Source organism: Vigna angularis, chromosome 10, assembly GCF_016808095.1.
Source record: "Vigna angularis cultivar LongXiaoDou No.4 chromosome 10, ASM1680809v1, whole genome shotgun sequence".
NCBI classification, from domain to species: Eukaryota; Viridiplantae; Streptophyta; class Magnoliopsida; order Fabales; family Fabaceae; genus Vigna; species Vigna angularis.
The window spans coordinates 5,751,957-5,778,684 of record NC_068979.1 but is presented as its reverse complement, the minus strand read 5'-3'; the positions used below and the strand labels follow the sequence as shown (position 1 = coordinate 5,778,684).

The following is a 26,728-nucleotide window of genomic DNA, read 5'->3' as shown; positions in this document are numbered from 1 at the left end:
TCCATTTTACAGTTACAAGTTTTTGTTGCTATCATTCCATTCCTTTTCTGAACCCAATCAAAGTCTGCATCCTCTTCTCCATTCGGTATTTTGAACTCTAAACGTAAGGATGAAGTCGTAGTTGGAACGTTGGGGAAGCGTGTCAATGGAGTGGACAACATTGCAGCATCTTGATCTGCGCCATGTTGGTCTTGGCGTGAGACCTTTGCAGCCACATGCTGCTATCTTCCATCCTTATCAGGCACTCGTCGCCGTCGCCATCGGAAACTTCATCGTCGGTGAGTACCTTCCTGTAGTGGCACTCTCTTGTGGTGTTATTGGATTCAGGACCCGAACCTCACTCTGCTTTTAGAATTTGGAAACGCCTACTCATGCGTCTCGGATTACTACTTATAACATGTGAGAAGTAATGCAGCATGGCAAAGTACGAACCATTTCTTTGATGGAAGAATTGGTTAGCTCATTCATAACCTAAAACAACGATATCCAATTTGGTGCTGCATTTAAAGTTATTGTTCACTACAAAGTAAAAAGCCCGTCTAAAATAAGAAAATCCTAACTAAATACCTTTGTTAACCACCGTAACGTAATGCCTGGTAAATATTACTTACTTATGTTGAAGCTTTCATTTGTAAAGGAATGTATTGATGAGAACAATTCTCTTTGTTGATCTATTATATCCGAGTCACTGGTTTCACTGGTTTCACGCACCTTGCTAATTAACCCGTGTGGAGTAGGCCTGCCTTTTTTTTTCTGCTTCATTATTTTCTTTTCGAATTTTTTTTTGCAAATGTGTTCCTAATTAGTCTGTTTCCATGTATGCAGAGTTCGATGCATTAACAGGAAGCAAGATTTCTACTCTTGAAATTGGTGCTCCAGTTGTCCGCATGTTATATAGTCCTACAAGAGCGCATACTGTGATTGCAATTCTCCAGGTTGGACCTACCGGACTTACATTTTGTGCAAATGTGAATTTTCTTTTGTAGTTTCTGGTAATACCTTTAGTATTCAAAATGCTAGCATATGAGGAGATATATTGATTGGAAACTGATTGAAAACTTGATGCTAGGAAATCGGTTAAGGTGGTTTGACATTTACTAAAAAGGCTACTGGAAGTACTAGCGAGGAGTGGAAATTAAATGGATTTTAGTTTTATGAAAAGGGGGAGTGGGAGACCAAATTAAGGTAATGACGGAAATTGTTCCTATAGATCTTGCGATGAATACATCTATGGGAATTTGGTTGAGCTCAATGACAATGTGTGGTCAAATGTCGTCAATTTTGTTTAGTGAGATAAAACTTGCTGTATGGTAACATTATTTTCTAATGCTTCAGTTCTCAAAGGAACTTGTGAAACTTCTTCTCCCAATAAAGTATGGACAGTGGAAGGGTAAAATACAACAAATATTATACGCACGGTTAATGTGTTTCAGCCTATCGTATTGTTCTCCTAAAATCCTAAAATCCGTAAATTTCCAGAAACGTGTTTGTGCTTTTGTATTTTTGGCAAGATATGTATGCAAATCAGGTCCTCATTGGTATATTTAAGGTAATAAGGACAAGATTGTAGGATGTTGCTGAACCATTCACATGGTTAAGTTCAGTTCAGAAAAAGAAACAATTTCAGGAAAAATATTGGAAATTATGTACGTGTGGAATAATTAGCAATAAAATGGACATAAAGGATTTATGTACTTAAGATTTGGACTGCAATTTAGTTGAATTTTCTCCTTTTTTTCCTTCAAAATAAGAAAAAACTTGTTAGTTAAGAAAGTCTTGCTGTAGTAATATTTCTTCTGATTTTAGGGAAACTGAGATGGGCATGTTGTGAGGTTTCACGTGCCGGGATTGTTTGGGAAGATATTTTACTAATTCATTTTTCTATTTAATTATACCTTGATATTTGGTTAGAGTGTCATTCTCCCTTTTTTATTGAAAGGTATTTCTTATGAGCTTGGTGTTATATATTTTGATTTTGATTTTGATAATTTTAGTTAACGAGGAGAGATCATTTATACCAATGTAACTTAATTCAACCATTACATCATCAATAACTTTACATAAAAAGTGATTTTTGTCTGTTCAATTGTTTAATTATAATTTTATATCATATTGATTGTTTATGTCAAAGTTTTTCCATAGTGAACAAGTCTGTTCAATTGTTTAATTATAATTTTATGATTGTTTATGTCAAAATATTTTTCATATTGAACAAGAAAAAGATAATCACATAATTCATATTTTAGTATATTTTTAAAGACAAAATAATCTTTGATGTTTTTTACTTATGTAAAATTTATCTATATGAATGAAGTATCAAATAATTTGAACTAAAATAAGATTTTGTATGCATTATCTTCGTGAAAAGAACGTAAAGGTGAGTTTTAAGAAAACTTGATCCAATTGTATGTTATTGAATGATGCAGTAGTTGATAAAAGTTACATTGGTGTAATTTGATCTCCATCCTTTTGCCCAAAAGTTGCACACATAGATAATCCAATGTAGTGAATTTCTGTGCCATTTGTTGGGTAAATTACATTTTTCTATACTTTCTCGTTTCTCTAACTTTGGAGAATTTTAGTCTTTGTTTTTTCTGAATGTAATGTTCTGAATTCCTGTTTTTATCGGTTTATGTTTTGAGTTGTGACACCAAGATCTTCTGTACTTATTACAACAGTTGATTTTCCATTTGCAGGATTGTACATTACGATCCTGTGATTTTGACTTAGAGCAAACATCTGTACTGCATTCACCAGAGAAGAAGAATGAGCAAATTTATTCTGATACAGAAGTTCATCTGGCATTAAGCCCACGCCAATCTATTGTGTTTTTTGGATTTCATAGACGGATGAGTGTGACAGGTTGGATATCTGGTTTCTCACATGTTAAGTTAGATGTGTTATTGTCTCCAATTTGACTGCTAATATTAATATTTTTGGTCTATATCTGTTTTTGCATAAATGAAGTTGTTGGAACTGTTGAAGGCGGTAGAGCACCCACAAAAATTAAGACAGACCTGAAGAAGCCTATTGTGAATCTTGCTTGTCATCCTCGCCTCCCCGTTCTGGTATTTATTTGAATATATTTTTAATCACTTTTAGCAGGTTCCTGCTATGCATATTTGTGCTTCAATAAAGACTTAGTTTCCAGTCTCTCTTCTAATGATACTTCAGCTCTGTTCTTTTGACTCCGTTGCTTTTCTGTCCTAGTATGTAGCTTATGCAGAAGGTTTGATTCGAGCATATAACATTCACACTTATGCTGTTCATTACACACTTCAAAGTGAGATGACTCCTGACACATTTTATTCTTGATAAGATGGTTTATATTTCTCTTGTGAGTCATATCCTTACTGTTATTTTATTTTGTTTCTTATTCAGTTGACAATACTATAAAGCTTAATGGTGCCGGTGCTTTTGCATTTCACCCAACTCTAGAGTGGATATTTATTGGTGATCGACGTGGTACTCTATTGGCATGGGATGTATCAACTGAGAGACCTAGTATGATTGGATTGTGAGTAACTGTGTCTATGGCTGAGATTTCCCTTTCCTGTAACTTAGAGACCTTGTATCGTGGAAATATTCATGTTTGTCTTGGGTTCTGATGGTTATATTATTTCATATTCAGAACACAAGTTGGATCACAACCAATAACATCAGTTGCTTGGCTAGCCACATTACGGTTACTTGTAACCCTATCAAGGGATGGAAATCTGCAAGTTTGGAAAACACGGGTTGTAGTTAATCCTAACACACCTCCTATGCCGGCAAGTTTTTTTGAGCCTGCTGGTTAGCTAACTTTGACTCTTTAAGCCTCTACTCTGAATTTCACGTTGGTTTTTGACAGCTTGTTTCTCTTGTATCAATTTTCATGCAAACTTTCTAGTGGTCCCGTCCCCCCCTCTTGTAAAATGCTGTAGAATATAGAAGGATAGAGAGAAGGATCATTCCAGCAGTTATCTTGCTTCACTCATTTTACTAAACATGGTTGGCTAATACTTTTGACATTCGATGCAGCAATTGAAGCACTTGATATCCCTCGCATCCTTTCTCAACAGGGTGGAGAAGCTGTGTATCCCTTACCACGAATTAAAGCTTTAGAATTTCATCCAAGATCTAATTTAGCAGCACTCGTATTTGCAGTTGCGTGAAACCCTCCATTATTTTATACCTTCGCCCGTGAATATTGGATTTATGAATTTGTTGTTTATTTTAATAGAACGTAACAAGTGGAGAAACTTCGAAAAATAAGACCACATACAGTAGAGAAAGGAGAAAGAAACTTTATTCAGTTTTGCAAAGTGCACGGGGATCATCAGGTGATTGATTTTTATTTAACTAGAATCTAAAGATCCTTTAGTATTCGAGTTAACAACTGCCAATTTGTGCATCTAATTTGCCATTATAACATCGATATTTGTCTCGGATAGTGATATGTGGTGACCAACCTGAGAAAAACTACAATAGGATAGTTCATAGTGCAATGGCCTCTATTCGTAAATCTTAAGCGCTCTTAAAATAGTTTATGTTTTAGTTCCATAGCTATTGTGATTGTCAGTTTTGGTCTCAGATTTATATCAAGTTATTTTGTTTCCTTACATTTCTATCCTTTGCAATATGGTCGCTACATCCTAATTCCATTTGATGGAGTTAGTTAGTGTGACAGACTGGCATCACAAAGTAGAGTGTAAATGCAATATACAAGCTAAAACACAAAATACTTGTACTACTATAACCTAAAAAGGTACTTTGTTTGTATAGACAAAATTGTCATTATCACTAGGCTTGTATGTGAATTTTTTATTTTTGACACCAATGAACAAGTGAAGAAATGTCTTTTCACTTTGAACAAACTAATGGCTAAATTACTGAATGAAATCAAGATGGAAGGGAGAAAACTTGAATTATTCAATTAGAAATTAGGAGATTAAAATCTTACAATCACAATAGTTTAGAAATTAAAAACATTTTCTGTTTTCTAAGAGAAATCATGTAAGGAGTAACGAGTTTATTGAGTATGACTCATTCTCTTACATTAGACGATGATTTCCTCGACCATTGCATCCTGCTTGGTTTCCACGACCTCCCCTTCTATAAGTAGATACCATTGTCGAAGATTCAGCAAACTTAGGAGTATCTCCACTATTTTTTAGAGTAGGATTGTGAAGAAGCCTTGCTGTTAAAACTTTCCATTTAAGGAATCTCTTCACTGGTAAGAATTTGGCCACGAAGGTGATCAAAATATGGATTCAAACAACAAAGAACCAGTCGAGTAGAGTTTGTTAAGTTTCTTCACCTTTTCTAATGATTTTCCCTCTACAAACGTTTAAGTTCTAATGCAATACAACTGATTGGGATTGATCAATGTATATGATATGATGTCATGAACGGTATGTTTAAGAGAGACCAAATTTTGTGTAGAATCATGCTATCGTTGAATGTTATTAGCAAAAATACTTTGAACCTCCCTCTAAAATGAACAACATGTCTTGAAAGTTTTGAGAGTCTCCAATATATTGTTGGTTATCCAAGTGTGAGTCCAAGTCCCACATTGGATAGAAATGAGAAAGTAGAGCAGTATATAAAGATGAAAGACCCATTAACCCATTACCTTAAGGTTTTGGGTAAAGAGTGGTGTCGATCCCTTATATAGTTGGTTCAGATGTTATTAGTGTTTGTGTCACTCACAGGGTAATCTCCTCCTCGAAAGACCCAACATATATTTGGTTCCATTGACTGCCACAACAACACTACACACAATTTCATTAGGCAAATTCTTCAATTGACACGGTTTAAATTCTATTTCAAGATTATCATGGTATCCTTGACTAGGAACCACAATTCTATAGAGGTAGCTTGTGACAATTAATTCTTACCGTTTAGTTCCAAAAATTGAACAAACTGGGTCTGCAGAAGTCATTTGCAATTTTTTGCTAAAAACATTGTACACCAAGTTTTGCAATTTTTGTCAAAAAAATTCTACTAGAAGGATTGTAATAATTCTTTTTTGTTAAGTATTTGTGGATGTAGTAGGCCTTAAGGTGCAACCTACATTAATTATTGTGTGTTTTTTTATTTCAATTTTATGCTCTTATTTGTGGGTGTGCATCCATAGAAGAGATTATTTTCCTATTGCGGGACTCCCAACCATTGGTTTCATCAGAGTTTTCCAAGTGACCAAAGTGATAGAGGTTCATTTTACAATCAATAAATAAGGTGTTAGAGTTAAGGTGATTAAGAAAATTCAAGGAAGATTCCCACTGGATAAGAAGATAATTCTTTAGGTTGTCTAAGTGTGAAGGTGAACTTTCAAAGATTCAAGAAGGAGGAAGATGGTTCAATTAAGCAAGAAAAGAGAACAAATAGGAATGAATAATAAAGGGCGTGAAACATAAAGGAGAAACAAGAACATTTAGAACATAAAGGAAAATAAAAAAGAAGATAAGAGAAGAGGAAAGGAAGAGGGATGGTGGCATGCCACTTAGGGATGGTCCAACACAAGCTGAGTAGTGGTTGCCACCATTTAAACCAAGGTTTAAGATAAGACTAAAGAGAAGAGAACACTTACAGAATGCACTATAAACCTTACGGTTGAAACATAAGTGTATAATACTCAAATTGTACAACCCTTTACAAGAAGGGAGGAGGTCCCCTTATATAGGCATAGGCGAGGGACCTAGAGGTATATACATCACATTCTAGAAGCTAGGGCTACAAGGACAACGACTGTGCTAGCCTTGGAGGCCAAGTGTGCGCCTATCTACTTCTAGAAGGTCAAAGATAATACATAAGTTTTTGGTAAAACACTAAATGTTTGTCTCACTCCAAGTCATAAATTAGAACTTTTGGTTATTATGTCTATGTATTCTATTTAAGAGCAATTGCTCCTCCATGAATAATATTGGAAATAATATTTTTGACACTAATAGAAAGCATTGGTGCTGACACGTAAAGGCTCAGATCACTAATTGAGTTCAGAAAGAAAACCATTAGCCTAAGCAAAAATTCTTAACATACTCATTTTTGTGTGCATATTTTGCTACTTACTTTTTTTACTGTGTATTGTTAGTCTTTTCAGTTTATTGCCTATATTAGTGTCATACTTGTCATATTAGCATAATAATTGTTGTTTTAATGATGAAGCTCTTTAATGAGATATATGCTAAAGATAGAGATGCTATGCAGCATCTTTTTTAAAAGAAAAATTATCAGCCTTGGGTTCATCTGGAGTGTTAGCAGACCATCAGCTGCAAGCTCAATTACAGGAGCATCATTCGAAAGGGTGAGTTCAAATCTACAACTGAGAAGAGGAAAATATTACTAGTATTATATGGAAAACCTGGTGATTAGAAACCACTGTATATTATGCTGTTCTGACAAGATCCCATTTTTTGTGGTTTTAGTTTTTAGTCTTGAAACTTAACTGGGTACTACTATATTATATTTTGAATTATGAAAATGAGAGAGGAAGAATCTTAGTATTTCCAAAATTTAATTAACTGATTACAACAGGTAGGAGATCAAGTATATGTAGATGTACAAAACCTGACAAATAACTATGAGATAACAGTAGTTACAGAGTACATTTATTACGAATGTGACAAACCCTGACAAATAACTATGAGATAACAGTAGTTATACAAAAATCTGTTTACAGAGTAAACTTTGCTCTAATAGTAATACCGCCCAAGCTCGTGAATGGAACAAGCTGGAGTCAACCACTGCAATGTTGGTCTTAAGAGCTACAAACCGAGTTGGAGTTATATCCTTGATCAAAATATCGACATGTTAATAAGAACGAAGGATATGCACAACTTGCAGTTGTTTGTTTATTATTCTTTTTGCGAACAAAAAGGAGATCCAATTGCATGTGGTTGGTGTGACCATGAAGAATTAGATTATGAGCAAGAAAGCCACATTGCTCATAGTGTCATAGGCTCACTGAACCTTTTGTGATCAATGATTACCCTCATAAGACACATTTGTATGACTTGGGTGCCAATTTTTCAAGGCCTAAGGTAAGGTTATGAAGAAAGTAGGCGGTACTAAAGACACAAGGAGGAAGCATATAAAGATGTGAATGGGGGAAGAGGACAAAATATTCTAGAGGCAGTCTAGAGAGCCAAAGTTATGAAAAAGGTACTTTGATTCTCCAATTCCTTCTTGGTCTCGGTCAGGATAGAAGTAGCCGGTGGCAGGAGATCATTGAATTCATGGAGTGTTGCATGATCTCGCCCAATATAGGCAACCACAGGGCGATGAAAGCATGGTGGGGCTAAAAGAGTCATTAGGTCTTTATATATGCACATAGTTGTGCTACACTCCAAAGCAATTCACAAATTTCATGTGGAAGAAAAACAGGCTCTTATACCAAGTTACATGAGATAAAATAGAGGTTTATTGAGCATAACACTGTATTAGAATACACCACAGAATCATGATGATATAGGCTTAATTCATTCATTAAACATGATTAGAGGATATTTTATTTCCTTTGAATGAGATATTCATATCAAAATATTCTAATTTGATTCTCAACTGTCATCTTTAACCTGAAACACTTACTGTTAGGTTCCCTTCTAAGAACCCTTCACAAACAGTCTAAAAGGCACACAACACATCCACACCCAGAAGAAAGAATGATATATTCTTGTATTGATAGTAAAAGAATACAGAGTATGTGAACTGTGAGAGCTTAACCTCCCCCTCAGGAATGATAAATTCCTGTTAGACTTCTACAAAACAATCAACTAACTATTCACAGCTATTCAGTTAGCTATTTATACAAACGAATACTCACTCCTCCTAACTGCCAAAACAATTAGGTATTTCTAGTTTTATTCCTTCTCTCGTAAACCCTCCAACTCATAACACTTACAGTGAATGATAGAACGATTTGAGGGTAAGGGAACAAAAGACCTAGTACTGTTACTAAGGACAGCATATGTTAAGCTTTAGCAGCTTTCAGCCAAGTGGGATGCATGACCTGTTTGGTAGGTTTAGGTTCCATGAGTGAGTAATAAAGTGAAATGGAGGCAGGGTTTTAACATACCTTGTTTATCTCAAATTTTTCATAATGGACACTGACAGGGAGGGAGACAAATGTGACAAGGAGGTTGAGAATGAAGGGATCTAAAGGATGAAGTGTTGAAATAACGATATGTATAGAAAGAGAGTAAATCGAGGAGAGGAGGGAGATTGGTTGGGAAAGAGATTTGAATAGCGAAACCAAAGCTTTAGTTTTTTCTAATTGATAATCTAATGCATGATAATTCACTGTGTTTAAACTTATTTTGAGGAAACATTTTCTGAGATTAGTCTTAAATTAAGCAATTTGAAGTTTATAATTGTTCAAATTGCTTTACTACTCATTACTTTTGACTCTTTTATCCTATAGTTCGTTATCCAGTACGTGTAATTATTTCCACTTTATAATTATCTTATGTCCTTGTTGATTGTCTACTCTCTTCCTTGCAGCCACAATCATCTCACAATATTAGACATTGCAAGGAAGGCTTTTCTTTACAGTGTATATTTCTTTCTTGTATTTTCTTTTACTTAAATAGATGAATGATGCAATGACATACATGTGACTCTAATGTTTGACCACCAATTTGGATGGATCAAATTTTCTTACAGCCCCGTGTTTAATTTCCTTAGAGTAGTTTATATAATCTTCTCGCTCCTGACCCATATTTTGTACTTGTACATTTGTTCTTATAGCATTTTATGGAAGGCAATACAAAAATTGCTCCAATATCTCGCTTGCCTCTCATCACTGTTCTAAATACCAAGCATCATTTGAAGGACATTCCAGTTGTACAGGCAAGATTCCTTTAACATTTGACTTTGAGATTGATTTGTTTTTCTAGTACATTGTTATTCAATCATCTTATACCATTTATGCATTCCCAGCCATTTCATTTGGAGCTAAATTTCTTCAATAAAGAGAATCCAGTTCTTCACTATCCTGTCAGGGCTTTTTATGTGGATGGACCTAATCTTATGGCATATAATATATTATCTGGATCTGACAGTATCTACAAGAAGCTTTACAATTCGGTAATGTAGAGACTAGAAAGAGTAGTAAGTTAAACAAATACCATATTGTCTTTTTTTCTATAGAATTTATCGTTTGCACAATATTGACAAAATTATATTTCTTATTATTGATTGAGCAGAATTGCATTAGAAAGTTATATTGGTAGAGTTTAGGGAAGATCCTAAACAAATTGAGTACAAAATAAATATAAGGATAAGATAAGGAGTAAAATAAGGGATCATTAAAGGTTATGTTTGAATAATTTCATCTACAAATTACCTAAATCTTTTTTTATCCTTGTATGATATTTAAAATAAAAGCACATAAGTGAATACTCCCTTAAGTTGGTGCATAGATGTCGAACATGACCAACTTGCTTATAAAGATTTCCAAACTAGGTCCAAGCAGTCCTTTTGTTAGAATGTTTGCCGCTTACTGTGAAGTAGAAAGAAATGGCTTGCAAATTTGGTTGGGTCCAGCAAACTATTTTTCCTCTAGAAGATTGTTTTATGTTGTATGATCACTTTCACATTGAACATACATTAGCTTATTAACAAATTAGGCAAACCTCATATACCGAGCCTTAGATAATTGTTTCATTTTGTTTAGATTTCTAAAGACTAGTTTTTGGAACACACTCTTTAAAACACACTGTTATTGGTTAAAATTTTACTGAAAGTTTCAACATCATGGTAGATGTTCATTAAAGAATCTGTAAGTGTGAGACGTACACAATTTTGTGATTTCCAATAAATTTCAATCAAGAGTGTGTTAGAGAGTGTTTTTAACATTTTCTTGTGATTCAACACTTGGAGATGCATTCATGTAGACTTTTCCCTTCAAATCCCCATTTAGAAAGGTGGTATTCACATCTAGTTGTCGTAATAATGATCAATCTATATTGGTAGCATGACAAAAGAACTCTAACGATAAGTCAAATTTTCCATCTTCTCTCCCCTATGGTTATCATCTTGTGAAAGACAGCTTCGTTCCATTCAAGATCTCTTAGAGAAACTTGTATACCTTTAGGAATTTATGTTTTTTTGTCATTTTTTTATATAAAAGCCTTAAAGGAAGGGTACAAGTTTTCAAGTGACTAAATTTGAAATAGGAGGATGTTCTGTTCATGATTTTTTACCCTTTCTATTGGCAATATATTAGGAAGGGTACAAGTTTTCAAGTGACTAAATTTGATTTTTTTATATAAAAGCCTTAAAGGAAGGGTACAAGTTTTTTACCCAAAGTAGTGTATATAATTGGAGGAAAGCTCATTTTACTAGCGGGTTTTGTAGTATTGGTTAGGCTTAAACCAAATTATAAAATGATATAGAGTCGATTGTTGTTGGGCCAATTGGGTCATTTGCAATTTAGTCATTATGGGGTCATCCTAAGAGGGTGAGTTAGAAGGTCCATATCAATTAGTTATATGATCAAAGTACTATAAGTAAAATACAATCCTATTATGACTTGCACAAGGACAATGTGTGGAGAATAGATAAGAACATTATGTCAAGCAGCCAGTAACTCCAATATCTATGATCAATGGGTTTTAGAATTGTATGTTGTACTCAGAAAACCAGTAGAATTTTGTAGCACTAAGAGAAATTTTAGTTGAAAAGAACTTGCACAAGTGTTTTAATTGTTCCTTAGTGAAAGGAAGGGACTTTCCCTTCTACTCCATGTTTTCTCTATTTGAGGCTTAAAATGACCCTTCTCCATTCAGCAGTTGGATTATAATCTGGGAAATACAACTGAAGAAAAGAGCATTGACCACTAATGAGGATGCAACTTTGTCGCCAACAGAATTCATGGAAGACATGGTGGGAAAACATAGGAACAGAGATACCATGCAATTTTAGAAGAAAATGACATTTGTAGTATTGATTGATCAGAATTACATTAGTTATGGAGGAAACTGTCTTGGAGAGATCTTGACCACTCTCATTAGAAAATAAATATAAGGATTAGATTAGGGGGGAAATTAGGAAGAAAAAGAAGGATAGGATTTGAGTAATCAAATCTTGATTGTATCTACCTAAATCTTCTAAAATTCTTATTCGAAATTTTGAAATAAAAGCACATGCAGCTGTTTGACGATTAGTTTATAACTATTTATATTTTACAAGTGAAAACAATATTCAACCTTCTAACGTTCAACAACTTTGTATAGATTCCTCGGGGTGTGGAGTATCAAGCAAAATACTTGATTTACAGTAAAAAACAGCACCTATTTCTTGCGGTTTATGAATTTACTGGTACTACAAATGAAGTTGTACTTTACCGGGAAAACACTGATGCAATGACATCAAACAGTAAAAGCAGCACAGTTAAAGGTATTATTTATACGCATAGAATACGTTTTATTTTCTCTTCCGGAGTTTGGCCATGCATTGTTGCTATAAGTAATTAATTCTAGTAATTGTCTACAGGTTGTGATGCGGCATTTATTGGTCAGAATGAAAATCAGTTTGCTATTCTCGATGATGACAAGACAGGGCTGTCAGTATATACACTACCAGGAGGAGCCTCACAAGAAACAAAGGAAAATGATAAACTTTTTGAAGAAAATCAACCTACAGAAACTAACGATGGTTCAATTCGCGGCCCAACGCCATTTATGTTTGAAACTGAAGTTGATCGTATCTATTCAACTCCTTTAGGTGCTTGAATACATACATATTTACTTCATCACTTTTTGTTTTTGCGTACATTTTGAGTGATGGGGTCCATTGATACTGCAGTAAATCAAATTAATCTTAAAATAAATTACTTCCTATAGGGTGTAATTCTCACAAAACCCCTTTTTGTATTAAAATTTGTATCATATGCATCATGCACATAAAATTTCACATTGAAGAACTTTCGCACTCCGTGAGGAATTCTTGAATATATTTGTAAACCCTACTTTTCAAATAAATGGAAACATATACCATTTCCCAGTAACTTTTTTCTAATTTAACTTCTCTGATATTTTGCCTTCCAAGTTTTTGATAATATTTACTCATCAATGGTTGGATTGGTCAATATAGTTTTGTAGAAAAAATCATCAAGTTTAAATAATATCAAGTCCTAATTAAACTGGCGACGTTTGATCTTTCCCTTACAACCTAACACATTTTTTTCACCATTGCCATTATTTTACTAGTAGTATTAAGTACTGATTTCTTGTTACTGGTCCCAGATTCAACTTTGATGTTTGCTTCTCATGGGAGCCAAATTGGACTAGTAAAGCTCATACAAGGGTACCGCCTTTCCACTTCATCTTCCAAAGGGCATTATATATCAACCACGGGCGAGGGCAAAACGTCACTCAAGTTGAAAAGGAATGAGATTGTACTTCAGGTATCATTCAATAGCGTGCTTATTTAATTATGACTAGAAGTAGTGGTCGTGCACACCTTGTCTGTGCAGTTAAGTGAAAAAACCCAGGGATGAGTGAATTAAAAAAAAGGAGACTAATGGAATTGTGGTTATTTAAATTCCTTCTTTTTTTCGAAAAACAAAATGAACCATAAATTTTAAAGAGTAATTAAATAATAGAATACATGATTCAGTCCAAAGAGAGAAGAAAAAACTCGAAAACTAAATAATAAACTGAAATAAGTTGTGAATTGATAATGAGAAGAGTAATAGAAGGTGATGACATTCAAGCCTTTATATAGGCTTGTAAACTAGTGATAAGACCCCTGAACTCAAGTTGTATATTAGGAGACAGAAGAGAGGTATCACAGTAAGGAGGGAGAATTGGAGCCTAACTAACTGCTGACTTGGCAGTAGTGGCGTAGGGTGTTCAGAAGTTGCTAGAGAGGGAGAAAGTACAAAAAGGAGGTTGTAGTGAGAGAGAAGGGGACTGGAAACTGCCTCTGGGATTAGGAGCAAATTGGGCACTCTCGAATTTGTCCTGTTATCATTTATTTTCTCCTGCTATTTCTAATTTCTAATTGTATTCTCTATTCCCAGTTCTGAATCACATTGATTCTGACGGAAACATCTATTGTTAATGCAAAACTGATTTGTAAAATAAAGATTGTATTTATCTATATAATACTTTGGTCATATCTCTAATCAACGTAAAATCTCTATCAAATTGTTTGCAATTGTGTTCTTCACACACACGTTTCACAAATTGTTTGCAATTGTGTTCTTCACACACGTTTGTCATTTGGGAATAATCGAAGGCGTTTTCTTAGCATTCACAGAGAAAAATAAGGCTCTTTACAGCCAAGCCTCCCCTTTGGTAAAAGTCATTATTACTCATTAGTTTAGGGTTCCTTGTTTGCATAAATAATATTTGTTGAAATAAAAGAGAAAGAGAAACCTGGGCTGAATCTCTAATGTGTTAAGACCGCAAAGAATTTTGCATATATAAATAGAAAAATATAAAGAGATGGTCATAAAATTATATCTAATATTTCCGTTAATACCAAATTATAAATATAATTAATTTTAGATCTCTTAATGATTTAATAAATCATTGAAGTAATGAAGAGCATAAACTTTACCCAAATATTCGGCCATTGTATCATTAACACTCCTAGGAGCGAAAATATCTTAACGCGAAAATATTTAAGATATTTTGACATTGAGTATCATTGGTCTACAACAATTTGACTTGTTCCCAATGTCTCATATTTGTTTCACTGATTAATGAGTAATAGACTTAAGTACAATCCATCATTGAACATCAATTTTCAACCAAGTAGAAAGCTAACTTTTAGCAATGATGGTCACATTCTGATGAAGATGATCAACATAAAGTCAAAGTCTAATGTCCGATGTTGAAATTTCGATCTAATTTGTCAATAAATAGATGCACATGTACATAGTATGGATAGACGGATCATAAGAGCAACATAAGAGGCTACATATAATTGTAGAGACAGAAACTTATCACCGGGAGAGTGAAACAACCTTAAAAAGGTGAAAAAATTCCAATGAACTCCTATCATGATGAAAGTTATAGATAGAGGAAGGAGAGACGAGTCCAATGATGGTGGTCACCGCCGGAGAAGATGTCGGACGCATCGCCACGTGCAGCGGGACACGGAGGCACCGGCGGGGGCTAGGGCAGCACGTGCAAGGGCATTGAAGCTCCGATCACTACGATTTTTGCGGCGTGGTGGTCGCCTAGCCAGGGCGAGCAGAACTGTGGTGTCGCCGGCGGGAGCACAACAGGGAGACCAGACTGGGTAGTGATGGCATAGTGGTGGCAAAGAAACAGACTAGAAAAAAAAAATATTTTCCGGGAAGGCAAGGGGTAAAAGTGACTTCAGATACCATGTTAAAATAAAATAGAGTGATAGGCTGAATCTCTCACCTGGCTAAGCATGTCTGATTATGCATTTATAAATAAGAAAGTGCAAAGAGACTTTATTGAATGATTTTATTATTGTTCTTCTTGGTAATAAATACATGTTTTTTTTTTCAAAATGGGCAGGTTTACTGGCAAGAGACTCTCAGGGGACACGTTGCAGGAATTTTAACAACACATAGAGTACTTATTGTTTCGACAGCACTTGGCATACTTGCAGGAACTTCGACAAATTTTGACAAAGGGCTTCCTTCAATATCCTTCGATTATTTTTTTCTATTAATATCAAGGAACCATTTATTCTAATTAATCATACACTTGATTAATCAGCAAATACGTAAGATGAGGAGGTGAACATAAATTGTATTGTCACTTTTACTTGTAGCCATTACTTCGGTTGAAAACCATTCTCACTCTATTCTCTATAACCACCTTCCCACTTTCCACACCTCCTCAACCAGGCCATAAATTTCATATTTTAGTTGGATATTTTTTTTTTTGTATTAAAGCCTTAACTGATGCCTACTTTAGATCAATCTTATGGATAGGGCCTGCCTTTCTTTTTTCTACTGCCACTGCAATTAGTATACTCGGCTGGGATGGAAAAGTGAGGACTATCTTGTCAACTAGTATGCCTTGTGCAGGTATTATCTGACTGCATGCTTGCATATCACAATATCTTATTCATCTACTTTGTGTGTTCTATTTTGGAAATTAATTTTTTACTTGAGATATGAGGAAAAGATTAATATTTTTCCCTGACAATTTTGTACAGGCTGGATACAGATATATACTAAGTGACTAATTAATTTTAACCTAGTATTTACATGAATGGAGGAATCTTGATATCATAGTTTCAGGAAATGAAATGGAAACTAATTACAGAGAAACAGATTTGTACAAACAAAAACAGAAACAGGGAAAGTTAAGGATTAAATAATACATACTTTAACACTCCTTATGTTGGTGAGTGGACATACTCTTCCTCAAATTGGTGAATGTGAATGGACATCTTTCATTCATATCTCGTAAGTGCACTCTGCCAAGTTCCTTAGTGCATTCTGTCAAATGATACCCAGATGGACATATAATGTTGTTATAAGCCCAATGTCCAGTTTCTCCATATTGAATTGTCAATCCATCTCTATACGTTTTGTTCTACCATGCGGAACTAGATTACACTATGTGAAATGCTATTCAAGTTTTTTTACACTATTTATTTAGTTTACTTCTTGTACAACGATAGTATTGTAGCTCTTTACTTTTTACAGCTGTAGACTCGAACAGAACTGTTGGTTATTTGAAGTGCAGTATATAACACCTCTTTTATAATTTTTTCAGTTGGGTTGAATGTATTTTCGGAGTAGAAATTTTCTCTCAACTATTCTCTAAAATCTAATGAACGCTAATGGCATATTTGTTGACGCAGATAAGTGCCACAGGGACTTCATACTTTAAGATCAAAAATTATTTTCATCCACAAAAACTCATAAACTCCCTGGGATATGACCCAAAATTCTTTCTTGACACTTGATCTTGTTACTACATTTTACTTCTAGCACTTCCAAGAACATATATATTCTGAAGTGAGTCTTTTTATCTGGAGTCAGTCGCATCTCACAACAAATATATATTGACTAATTAATTCTGACCTTACATCTACATAAGAGATGTCTATCATAATTAAAGGAAATTAAATGGAAACTAACTACAGGGAAACAAATCTGTACAAGTAACAAGAGTAACAGGGAAATTAAAAGACTAATTAACTTGTGCTCTTAGATTTCTTTTCTGTGTATTGTCCTAATGATCTATTTTTTATAAATTCCTTATACAGTCTTGGTTGGTGCTTTGAATGATCGATTGTTGCTTGCTAGCCCTACAGAAATAAATCCCAAACAGAAGAGGGGATTTGAGGTCAAAAGCTGTCTTGTTGGTCTTCTTGAGCCTCTTCTTATTGGATTTGCCACAATGCAACAAAGTTTTGAGCAGAAGCTTGACCTATCAGAAATACTGTACCAAATAACATCAAGGTGTCTTTTTCTACCAATTGCTATCAGAAAATTCTGTCTTCTTTCTATATAGGGTAGAATGTTTTAGGCTTTTAACATTTCTTTATTTATATTAAAGCTTTGTAACAACTGACACGGTGTCTTTGTAAATTCTTATTTCAATGAAGGTTTGACAGCTTGCGCATAACACCTAGGTCTCTGGACATCCTTGCTAGAGGTTCTCCAGTTTGTGGAGACTTAGCTGTGTCATTATCTCAATCAGGTCCACAGTTCACCCAAGTAAGTTCTAAAATTATGTCTTGGCTTTTAGTTTTGATCTATTTGATCTTCTAAGGATGTTTATTTTAACATCAGGTGATGCGGGGTGTCTATGCTGTGAAAGCTCTTCGTTTTTCCACTGCTTTGTCAGTTCTAAAAGACGAATTCCTGCGTTCAAGAGATTACCCACAATGTCCTCCTACATCTCATTTATTTCACAGGTTCAGACAGTTGGGTTATTCCTGTATCAGGTTGGTAACGGTTACTGCAAAACTTAAATGAACCTATGATGCTGCCACTGTGACTAATGGAACTGCTGAAATATGATGATTGTATGTTTCGTCATTATTGATTTTCTTTAATTGTAAGCCAATAGTTAAGCTATTATGTACCTAAAATTCTATATTATATGTGAAAACTGTAGATTTTTTTATTAACTTTTTTAGTGGATGCTTTAATTGCTTGACTATACTGTATAGATATGATTTGCAATAGAACCAGGGGATATTTGGGCTTCGATTTGGCACCAAACTAATGCTCCTCCCACCCGATTGATTCATTTTAGGGTAAAGTAGTACCTATAAATAACAACTCCATGTCCGAGCTGGGGATCAATCCCAATCCTTGGTTAAGGAACCCAATTGCAAAACCACTTGTGCCAACAACTTTTGGTCATTGTGATGTCTTCTGATTCGTGTAGTTTACCAACCTAGAGAGAAAAGGCTTGATTATTGAAGTTTTTTGTGGTTGTTGTATATCATTAATAACATACACTTGGCATTCTTCAGATAAACTTCTTCACAAACACTTATAAAAGGATAAAATGAAATAAGTTTCTCCAATAAGCCAAAACCAACTTATGCAAATTTATTTTCTATAGAAGTTCAATTATTAACTTCTCCATAAAATATGGTGCATAAATTGATTTTAGTGTATGGGTGTGAAACTCCATTCACGCTGTCCTTTTCTTTTAAGTACTTGTAGATAAGTTTATGTAACTGTTGAAAAAAACAGTAGTAGGATGTTGGAATTAATTATTCTCTCATTCATACTTTTGAAACAATACATAGGTGTTTAAAAAGAAACAAACTATTGTCTAATTAAGTAAAAAATCTCCTGAAATAAAGTCTCTAAATCAGGAGATATCTACCCAATAATACCTGTTCTTAATAAAAGAAAATCTGCCCAATAATTACTAATCCTCATCCCTTAATTTTAGGGATTACACATAATTGCTATATTAATTATGTAATAAATTCACATATTCTGACACCCCCCTCAAGCTGAGGAATAGATATTGGTCATTCCCAGCTTGCTTATAAGATCTTGGAAGATAGGGCTATTGAGACCTTTTTTTAACACATAAGCTACTTGTTGCCTGGATGTATGCCATGCATATTAGACCTTCGTCTACTTTTTCTATGATGAAGTGTCTATCTATTTCAACGTGTTTTGTCCGGTCATGTTGAACCGGATTATGTGCAATTTCTATTGCTGATTTATTATCACAGTACAGTTTCATGGGACCCTTCAAATCAACTTTCAAATCATCTAGAATAATTTTTATCCATAATAATTCACATATTCCTTGAGCAAGTGCTCTGAACTCTGATTCAGCTGATGATCTAGACACTACATTTTGTTTTTTACTTCTCCAAGTTACTAAATTTCCACCCAGGAAAGTACAATATCCAGTAGTCGGTCTTCTGTCAATTAGAGATCCTGCATAGTCTGCATCGGTGTAGGCTTCAAGGTTCAATTTGTCATTCTTCTTGAATAGGATTCCCTTTCCGGGAGTGCCTTTTAAGTAATGTAGAATCCTGTAGGCATCTTGAAGGTGAGACTCCTTTGGTTCATGCATAAACTGACTTATTACACTTACCGAATGGGCAATATCTGGTCAGGTATGCGCCAAATATATTAATTTTCCGACCAGCCTCTGGTACATCCTTTTTTCTACTTTTGGTTCATCTCCAGATTTACTCAGTTTGTGATTGGGGTCAATTGGAGTTGTTGCGGGTCTACATCCAATAGTCTTTGTCTCAGCCAACAAATCGGTTATGTATTTTTGTTGGGATATAAAGATTCCTTGGGTAGAGTATGCTACTTCAATTCCTAGAAAATATTTCAGTTTTCCAAGCTCTTTGAGATCAAATTCTTGGACTAGTCTTTGTTTCAATTTTTTCTTTTCTTTTTCATCATTCCCAGTTACTATAATATCATCCACATACACCAAAAGAACTGTTACCTTCCCCTTTTCTGAATGTTTTATGAACAACGTGTGGTCTCCTTGGCTTTGTTTGTAGCCAAATCCCTTCATAACTTTTGAGAACCTCCCAAACCATGCTCTAGGAGATTGTTTCAGTCCATATAGTGCCTTCTTAAGTCTGCACACCTTATTTTGTCTATCTCCTTCAACCCCCCGTGGGATATTCATGTAGATTTCTTCCTCTAGGTCTCCATGAAGAAAGGCATTTTTAACATCATATTGTAGTAGTTTCCAATCAAAATGAGCAGCTAAGGATAGAAGAATCCTTAGAGTATTCATTTTAGCAACTGGTGCAAACGTCTCTTCATAGTCTATTCCATATGCTTGAGTGTATCCTTTGGCCACCAATCTTGCTTTGTATCGTTCAAGTGACCCATCAACATTATATTTTACTGTGAATATCCACTTACAGTCAACAATGTTCTTTTCTTTGGGTTTATCCACAATTTCCCAAGTGTTATTCTTCTCTAATGCTGTCATTTCCAGTTGCATAGCATCTCTCCACTCTTTCTTTGCTAGTGCTTCAGTAATATTATTTGGTATAACCACAGAATTCAAGTTTACAATAAAGCTTTTATGGTTAGCTGATAATCTATCATAAGAAACATAATTTGAGAGAGGATATAGAGGTTTTTTAGTGCAATTTCTAGTACCTTTTCGGATGGCTATTGGAAGGTCAATCTCATTTTCTGGTTCAGGTATTTCTTCATTTTTTGGTGCAGAACTTGGATTGGATTCATGGACTTGCATCATCTCTGGAATTTGCTTTCTCCTGGTGTAAACCTTGTTAAATCTCAGAGGATTGTCAACTTCTATTCGAGTTGCCTCAATGGGGAAATCTGTATCCATAGCTTCTAATCCTCGTTAAGAATTATGTTGTATAGTTGGAGGCTCAGATCTGTTGGTTGTGATATATGGCAGAGTTAAGAACTCAGTATTTTCATGAGGGTCTTCTAGACATTGTTATGTAGGATTGGTTTTGTTAAAAAAAGGTTTAGTTTCAAGAAAAGTAACATCAGCTGAGATATACCATTTTTTAATGATAGGATCATAACATTTATACCCTTTTTGTGTGGCTGAATATCCTAAAAAAATACATTTAACAGCCCTGGGATCCAGTTTATCTCTAGCTTGAACAGGGACATGTGCAAAGGCTGTACATCCAAATATTCTAGGAATCAGTTCATTTGATTTCTTAAAGTGAGGAAAGAAATTATTTAGGACTTCTATTGGACTCTTATTACTTAGGCCATGAGAGGGAAGTCTATTAATAAGATATGATGCAGTAAGAACAACTTCTCTCCAATAATTTTTTGGAACATTCCCTTGAAAAAGAAGAGCCCGAGTTATATTGAGTAAATGCCCATTTTTCCTTTCTGCCACTCCATTTTGTTGTGGGGTATAAACACATGAAGAGTCATGGATGATCCCATTAGATTGGAAATACAAGGATATGGTTTGGTTGAAATAATCTCTAGCATTATCGGTCCTAAACCTTTTAATATTAACTCCAAATTGAGTTCTAATCATTGAGTGAAATATGGGAATGATAGTGCTGACATCAAATTTTTGTTTAAGCAAATAGAGCCAAGTAACCCTAGTGCAATCATCAATAAATGTTACAAACCAGCGGGCCCCATAAATATTTGGTACTGTAGACGGTCCCCATATATCACTATGAATCAATTGAAAAGGTTGAGAGCTTCTATTATTGTTGTTGGGGAAAAATGCACAAGTATGCTTGGCTAACTCACAAGTTTCACAATGAAGTTTTGAGATATCTAAGTTTTCATACAAATGAGGAAACATAAACTGTAGCACCTTAAATGATGGATGTCCTAGACGATAGTGATACAACCATAGTTCATCCTTATTTGTTATACTGTGAAGGGATTTTGCTTGGTTGGTTTGGGATTCTTGAGATACTTCCAAGTAGTAAAGACCATCTTTTTCTTTAGCAAGTCCAATCCTCCTCCCCGAGTCCTGCTCCTGAAAAACACATAGAGATGGGGAAAACATTGCAGAACAATTGAGATCAAATTCTTGGACTAGTCTTTGTTTCAATTTTTCCATTTTCTTTTTCATCATTCCCAGTTACTATAATATCATCCACATACACCAAAAGAACTGTTACCTTCCCCTTTTCTGAATGTTTTATGAACAACGTATGGTCAGAATATGTGAATTTATTACACAATTAATATAGCAATTATGTGTATTCCTGCAATTATGTGTAATCCCTAAAATTAAGGGATTAGGATTAGTAATTATTGGGCAGATTTTCTTTTATTAAGAACAAGTATTATTGGGTAGATATCTCCTGATATAGAGACTTTATTTCAGGAGATTTTTTACCTTAATTAGACAATAGTTTGTTTCTTTTTAAACACCTATGTATTGTTTCAAAAGTATGAATGAGAGAATAATTAATTCTAGCATCCTACTACTGTTTTTTTCAACATGGTATCAGAGTCATGGTCAGAGCATATCCTAGCGATATTTGTTGTTTGCTGGACATATTATTCCACCCGTTATCGGCCGCTATCGGACCACCCATTAAAATGTCTAATTCCACGCTCGAGATGTATATACCTCGGCATGAGGAGGTGTGTTGGAAGTCCCACATCGACTAAAGATAAGGCCAATTCATAGTTTATAAGTGGACTAGTATAGAGATGGGGAAAACATTGCAGAACAATTGAGATCAAATTCTTGGACTAGTCTTTGTTTCATTTTTTCCATTTTCTTTTTCATCATTCCCAGTTACTATAATATCATCCACATACACCAAAAGAACTGTTACCTTCCCCTTTTCTGAATGTTTTATGAACAACGTGTGGTCAGAATATGTGAATTTATTACACAATTAATATAGCAATTATGTGTATTCCTGCAATTATGTGTAATCCCTAAAATTGAGGGATTAGGATTAGTAATTATTGGGCAGATTTTCTTTTATTAAGAACAAGTATTATTGGGTAGATATCTCCTGATTTAGAGACTTTATTTCAGGAGATTTTTTACCTTAATTAGACAATAGTTTGTTTCTTTTTAAACACCTATGTATTGTTTCAAAAGTATGAATGAGAGAATAATTAATTCCAACATCCTACTACTGTATTGTATCCCTATACACTTTGTTTTAGTTCCTTCCTACTGCTAAACTCAGTAGCTTCTAGGTGTACAAATAACAATCTGTATCAACTTATAATTCCATCAACCTTCTCGTATATAAATCTGAAATCAGGGATTTTGATATGCAAATCTCATCCAGGGAAATAAAAATGAGATATGGTAATCCTAATTAGTGGTCTACATTACTATTCTACTTATCTGATGCTATTGATGAGTTGGTGTATGGATGATTATGATTAAGTTTTTCAAATATTGTGATTTAAATGTATGTTCACTTCTGTAATTTAAGATCACTTGCAGATTCGGTCAGTTTGATAGTGCAAAAGAAACCTTTGAAGTTACATCAGATTACGAAAGCATGCTTGATCTATTTATATGCCACCTAAATCCTAGTGCAATGAGGCGTCTTGCTCAGAAGTTGGAAGAAGAAGCTCTTGACTCAGAATTGAGGCGATACACTGAAAGGATTTTACGGATTCGATCTAGTGGATGGACTCAGGGCATATTTGCCAACTTTGCGGCAGAAAGTATGGTTCCTAAAGGACCTGAATGGGGTGGTGGCAACTGGGAAATCAAAACCCCTACTAATGCAAAGGATATACCTCAGTGGGAGCTTGCTGCAGAGGTGACGCCATATATGAAGAATGATGATGGTGCTATTCCATCCATTATTGTAGATCATATAGGTGTGTATTTAGGCTCAATTAGAGGAAGAGGCAATGTTGTTGAGGTAAGGGAAGATAGCTTGGTTAAAGACTTAATCCCTGTAAGTAACGATTTTAAAGCAAATGGTCTTGAAGTATCTTCACTTAAACCCATATCTAATCAAGGGGTTGGTAATGCAAAAGGTGTTCCATTAATGGGTCTGGAAAGGTTTAGTAAACAGGGTGCCAGTTCCTCAACTGATGAACAGACTAAAGCAGAAGAGGAATTTAAGAAATCCATGTATGGAGCTGCTGCTTCTGACAGCAGCAGTGATGAGGAAGGAGTATCAAAAACCAAAAAGCTACGTGTTAGAATACGAGATAAGCCAGTTACCACTTCTGTGGATGTGGATAAAATTAAAGAAGCCACTAGTAAATTTAAACTAAGTGAAGCGTTAACTCCAACGAGGAGTAGGTCCTTTACTAGTGGATCCCAAGATCTTGGCCTATCTCAGCCACCTGCAGCTACTGGAGTGGCTGCTCACACTGTTTCAGCTCCAGGTGACCTGTTTAGTACAATTTCCTTGACTCAACCAGAATCAATTTCACAGCCAACTCCTGGGGTTGCAAGTGGGGGAACTAAAGTAGGACCTATTCCAGAAGACTTCTTTGAGAATACAATTCCATCTCTTCAGGTTGCTGCTTCACTGGCTCCTGCTGGTAGATATCTCTCTAAATTTACTGCAGGAGCTCAAAGTGGCGAAGCAACTCAAAACCAGGCTAGTGCTTACGAATCTGATGTTAGTCATCAAGGTCATGTTTCTCCTCAAGCTGTTCAACTACCTGTGTCTCCTATCGAGACTGTAGGACTTCCTGATGGTGGTATACCACAATCCTCAAATCAGGCTGCAGTCATTCCCCAATCACAGTTTCCGGCACCAATTTCTAGCCAACCTCTTGATCTTAGTATATTTGGAGTACCAAATACTTCTAATTCTGAAAAGCCTCAACAAACTGGTTCTCCACCATCCTCTGTAAGACCAGGACAGGTATAAATACGTATGTGCATGCATTTTCATTTACACACAGGATGAGTAATGCTTTCTAAACATAGTATTAAAGATAAGGGAATACATAAACAGAAATTCTCATTTTATGGTGTTTGCTTTAATCATTTTGTTGATATTATAAATAGAGAAGAAATTAAATAGACTTGTCAGGAAAAAATTTCTGATTGAACTGGTGTGCTTATAAAGAGTGATTACTTCTGATAATGCTACAACCAAGCAGTCAACTTTACTGAACCTAGTGAATCGCATATAACTAAGGTGTATTTTAGGAAGAAAGGAAAGGACAGCAGGGAATTGGAAGGACTAGTTTGGGAGAGTGTATTGTAACAACTGCACAGATTGCAGGTGGGGAAGTGACCTGATTCTGTTAGTGAATTAGAATGAAAAGGGAGATGAATGGGAAGGGCGGAAGCTGAGCCCTTGAAGAGTCTAAGTTCCTCTGTCACTTTCCTTATGTTTGAGTCTTTATCTTTGATATTTAATTTTATACAAGTCCTTATATGACACTGTTACCAACAGCTGAAGGACCTTGTGGAGGTATCTTCAATAAAAACTGTGTTCTAGTTTCTGTTTCCTACTTTGTAGTGTGTATTATTTTTCAGTTCCCAGTCTTATGTCTCCTATGACAGGTTCCCCGAGAAGCTGCTGCTTCTGTGTGTTTCAAGACTGGACTTGCTCACCTTGAGCTAAATCATCTTTCAGATGCTTTGTCTTGCTTTGATGAAGCTTTTCTTGCATTAGCTAAAGAACAATCTCGTGGAAGTGATATAAAAGCTCAAGCAACCATATGTGCTCAATACAAGATAACAGTCACTCTTCTTCGGGTATTACTACTATGCTTCAATTGCTAATAGAAGGGATAGAATGGACTCTGACCAATAAGTAAATTAGGTTGTTGAACTTCTATTTCTCTTGGTCATAATGTGGTCTTGTCGTAAAACAGTAGTTACCGATTTTCCATACTCAATATTTGTTGTGTAGCTAAGTAATCAGTGACAGTTCTATTGAAACTGTTTTTATTGTTACATTGAAAGTCTTTAATTATTTATAACCTTAAGCCTGTCTTCATTACTACAGGAAATTGTTCGTTTGCAAAGAGTTCATGGCCCAAGTGCTATTAGCGCGAAAGATGAGATGGCTAGACTTTCACGCCATCTAGGCTCATTGCCTTTGCTCGCAAAGCACAGAATAAATTGCATTCGAACTGCCATAAAACGAAATATAGAGGTGCAAAATTATGCATATTCCAAGAAAATGTTAGAACTACTATTATCTAAAGCACCTCCAAGTAAGCAGGAAGAATTTAGGAGCCTCATTGACTTGTGTGTTCAGAGGGGTTTGGTTAACAAGTCCATTGATCCATTGGAAGATCCATCACAATTCTGTGCTGCCACATTGAGCAGGCTGTCGACCATTGGATATGATGTCTGTGATCTCTGTGGATCTAAATTTTCAGCTGTGACTGCACCAGGATGCATCATATGTGGAATGGGCAGCATCAAGAGATCGGATGCAGTCGCAGGACCAGTTCCTTCTCCTTTTGGTTGAGCCACTAAAATTTATTTGCTTGTACTGTGTTTCCTTGCGATGCTGTTGTATAGAGAGAAGGAGCTCCATTGTAGGAAGGGATTCGTATAACTGAGAAAATTTCTGGCTATATGGATCTAGGAAAATTATAATTTCTTCATTTTTGGCTTACAGCTTTTCAGTTTTCCATTTCTTTTTTCAATCTCAATCAAGGGGACACTTTCTATGTAATTACAGAATGTTGTTTTGCAATAATTTTGATAAATATATATTATCCATTTAGGAAGATAGGAACACAATTGTTCATTCGTAAACAACTTTGCTTTATAAGAAACTCGTCAGATGCTTATTTCCTATAACAGCATTTCTTGGCGCCTATTACAAAAACACATTGGTTCCATCAGTTCAGCAAAACCAGGGAAATACATAAAAAATATTTTAACCACATCAAGAAAGA

At 35.1% G+C, this 26,728-nt stretch overlaps 1 protein-coding gene across 1 annotated transcript; it reads left to right on the top strand.

Annotated features, from left to right (window-relative positions):
* Window positions 1-105: 105 nt before the first annotated feature.
* On the top strand, window positions 106-26,551 carry LOC108334784 (uncharacterized). The gene is made up of 24 exons (XM_052870147.1): window positions 106-278; window positions 826-935; window positions 2,697-2,862; window positions 2,968-3,068; window positions 3,211-3,283; window positions 3,382-3,517; window positions 3,632-3,792; window positions 4,021-4,145; window positions 4,223-4,322; window positions 7,189-7,285; window positions 9,481-9,532; window positions 9,727-9,828; window positions 9,919-10,065; window positions 12,216-12,378; window positions 12,475-12,705; window positions 13,227-13,387; window positions 15,483-15,611; window positions 15,883-16,000; window positions 17,194-17,389; window positions 17,536-17,647; window positions 17,723-17,877; window positions 23,331-24,723; window positions 25,374-25,568; window positions 25,822-26,551. The coding sequence occupies exons 1-24, from the start codon at window positions 146-148 to the stop codon at window positions 26,290-26,292; spliced, it is 4,827 nt and encodes a 1,608-aa protein (XP_052726107.1). The 5' UTR covers window positions 106-145; the 3' UTR covers window positions 26,293-26,551.
* Window positions 26,552-26,728: the final 177 nt, after the last annotated feature.

What these genes read in the sequence shown, in the direction of transcription:
- LOC108334784 (XM_052870147.1), top strand. Translation starts at nt 146, where the DNA reads ATGGAGTGGACAACATTGCAGCATCTTGATCTGCGCCATGTTGGTCTT. An exon ending in AAGTGCACGGGGATCATCAG is followed by an intron (nt 4,323 to 7,188) that starts GTGATTGATTTT and finishes GATGCTATGCAG; the next exon opens with CATCTTTTTTAAAAGAAAAA. An exon ending in TATCTATTCAACTCCTTTAG is followed by an intron (nt 12,706 to 13,226) that starts GTGCTTGAATAC and finishes TACTGGTCCCAG; the next exon opens with ATTCAACTTTGATGTTTGCT.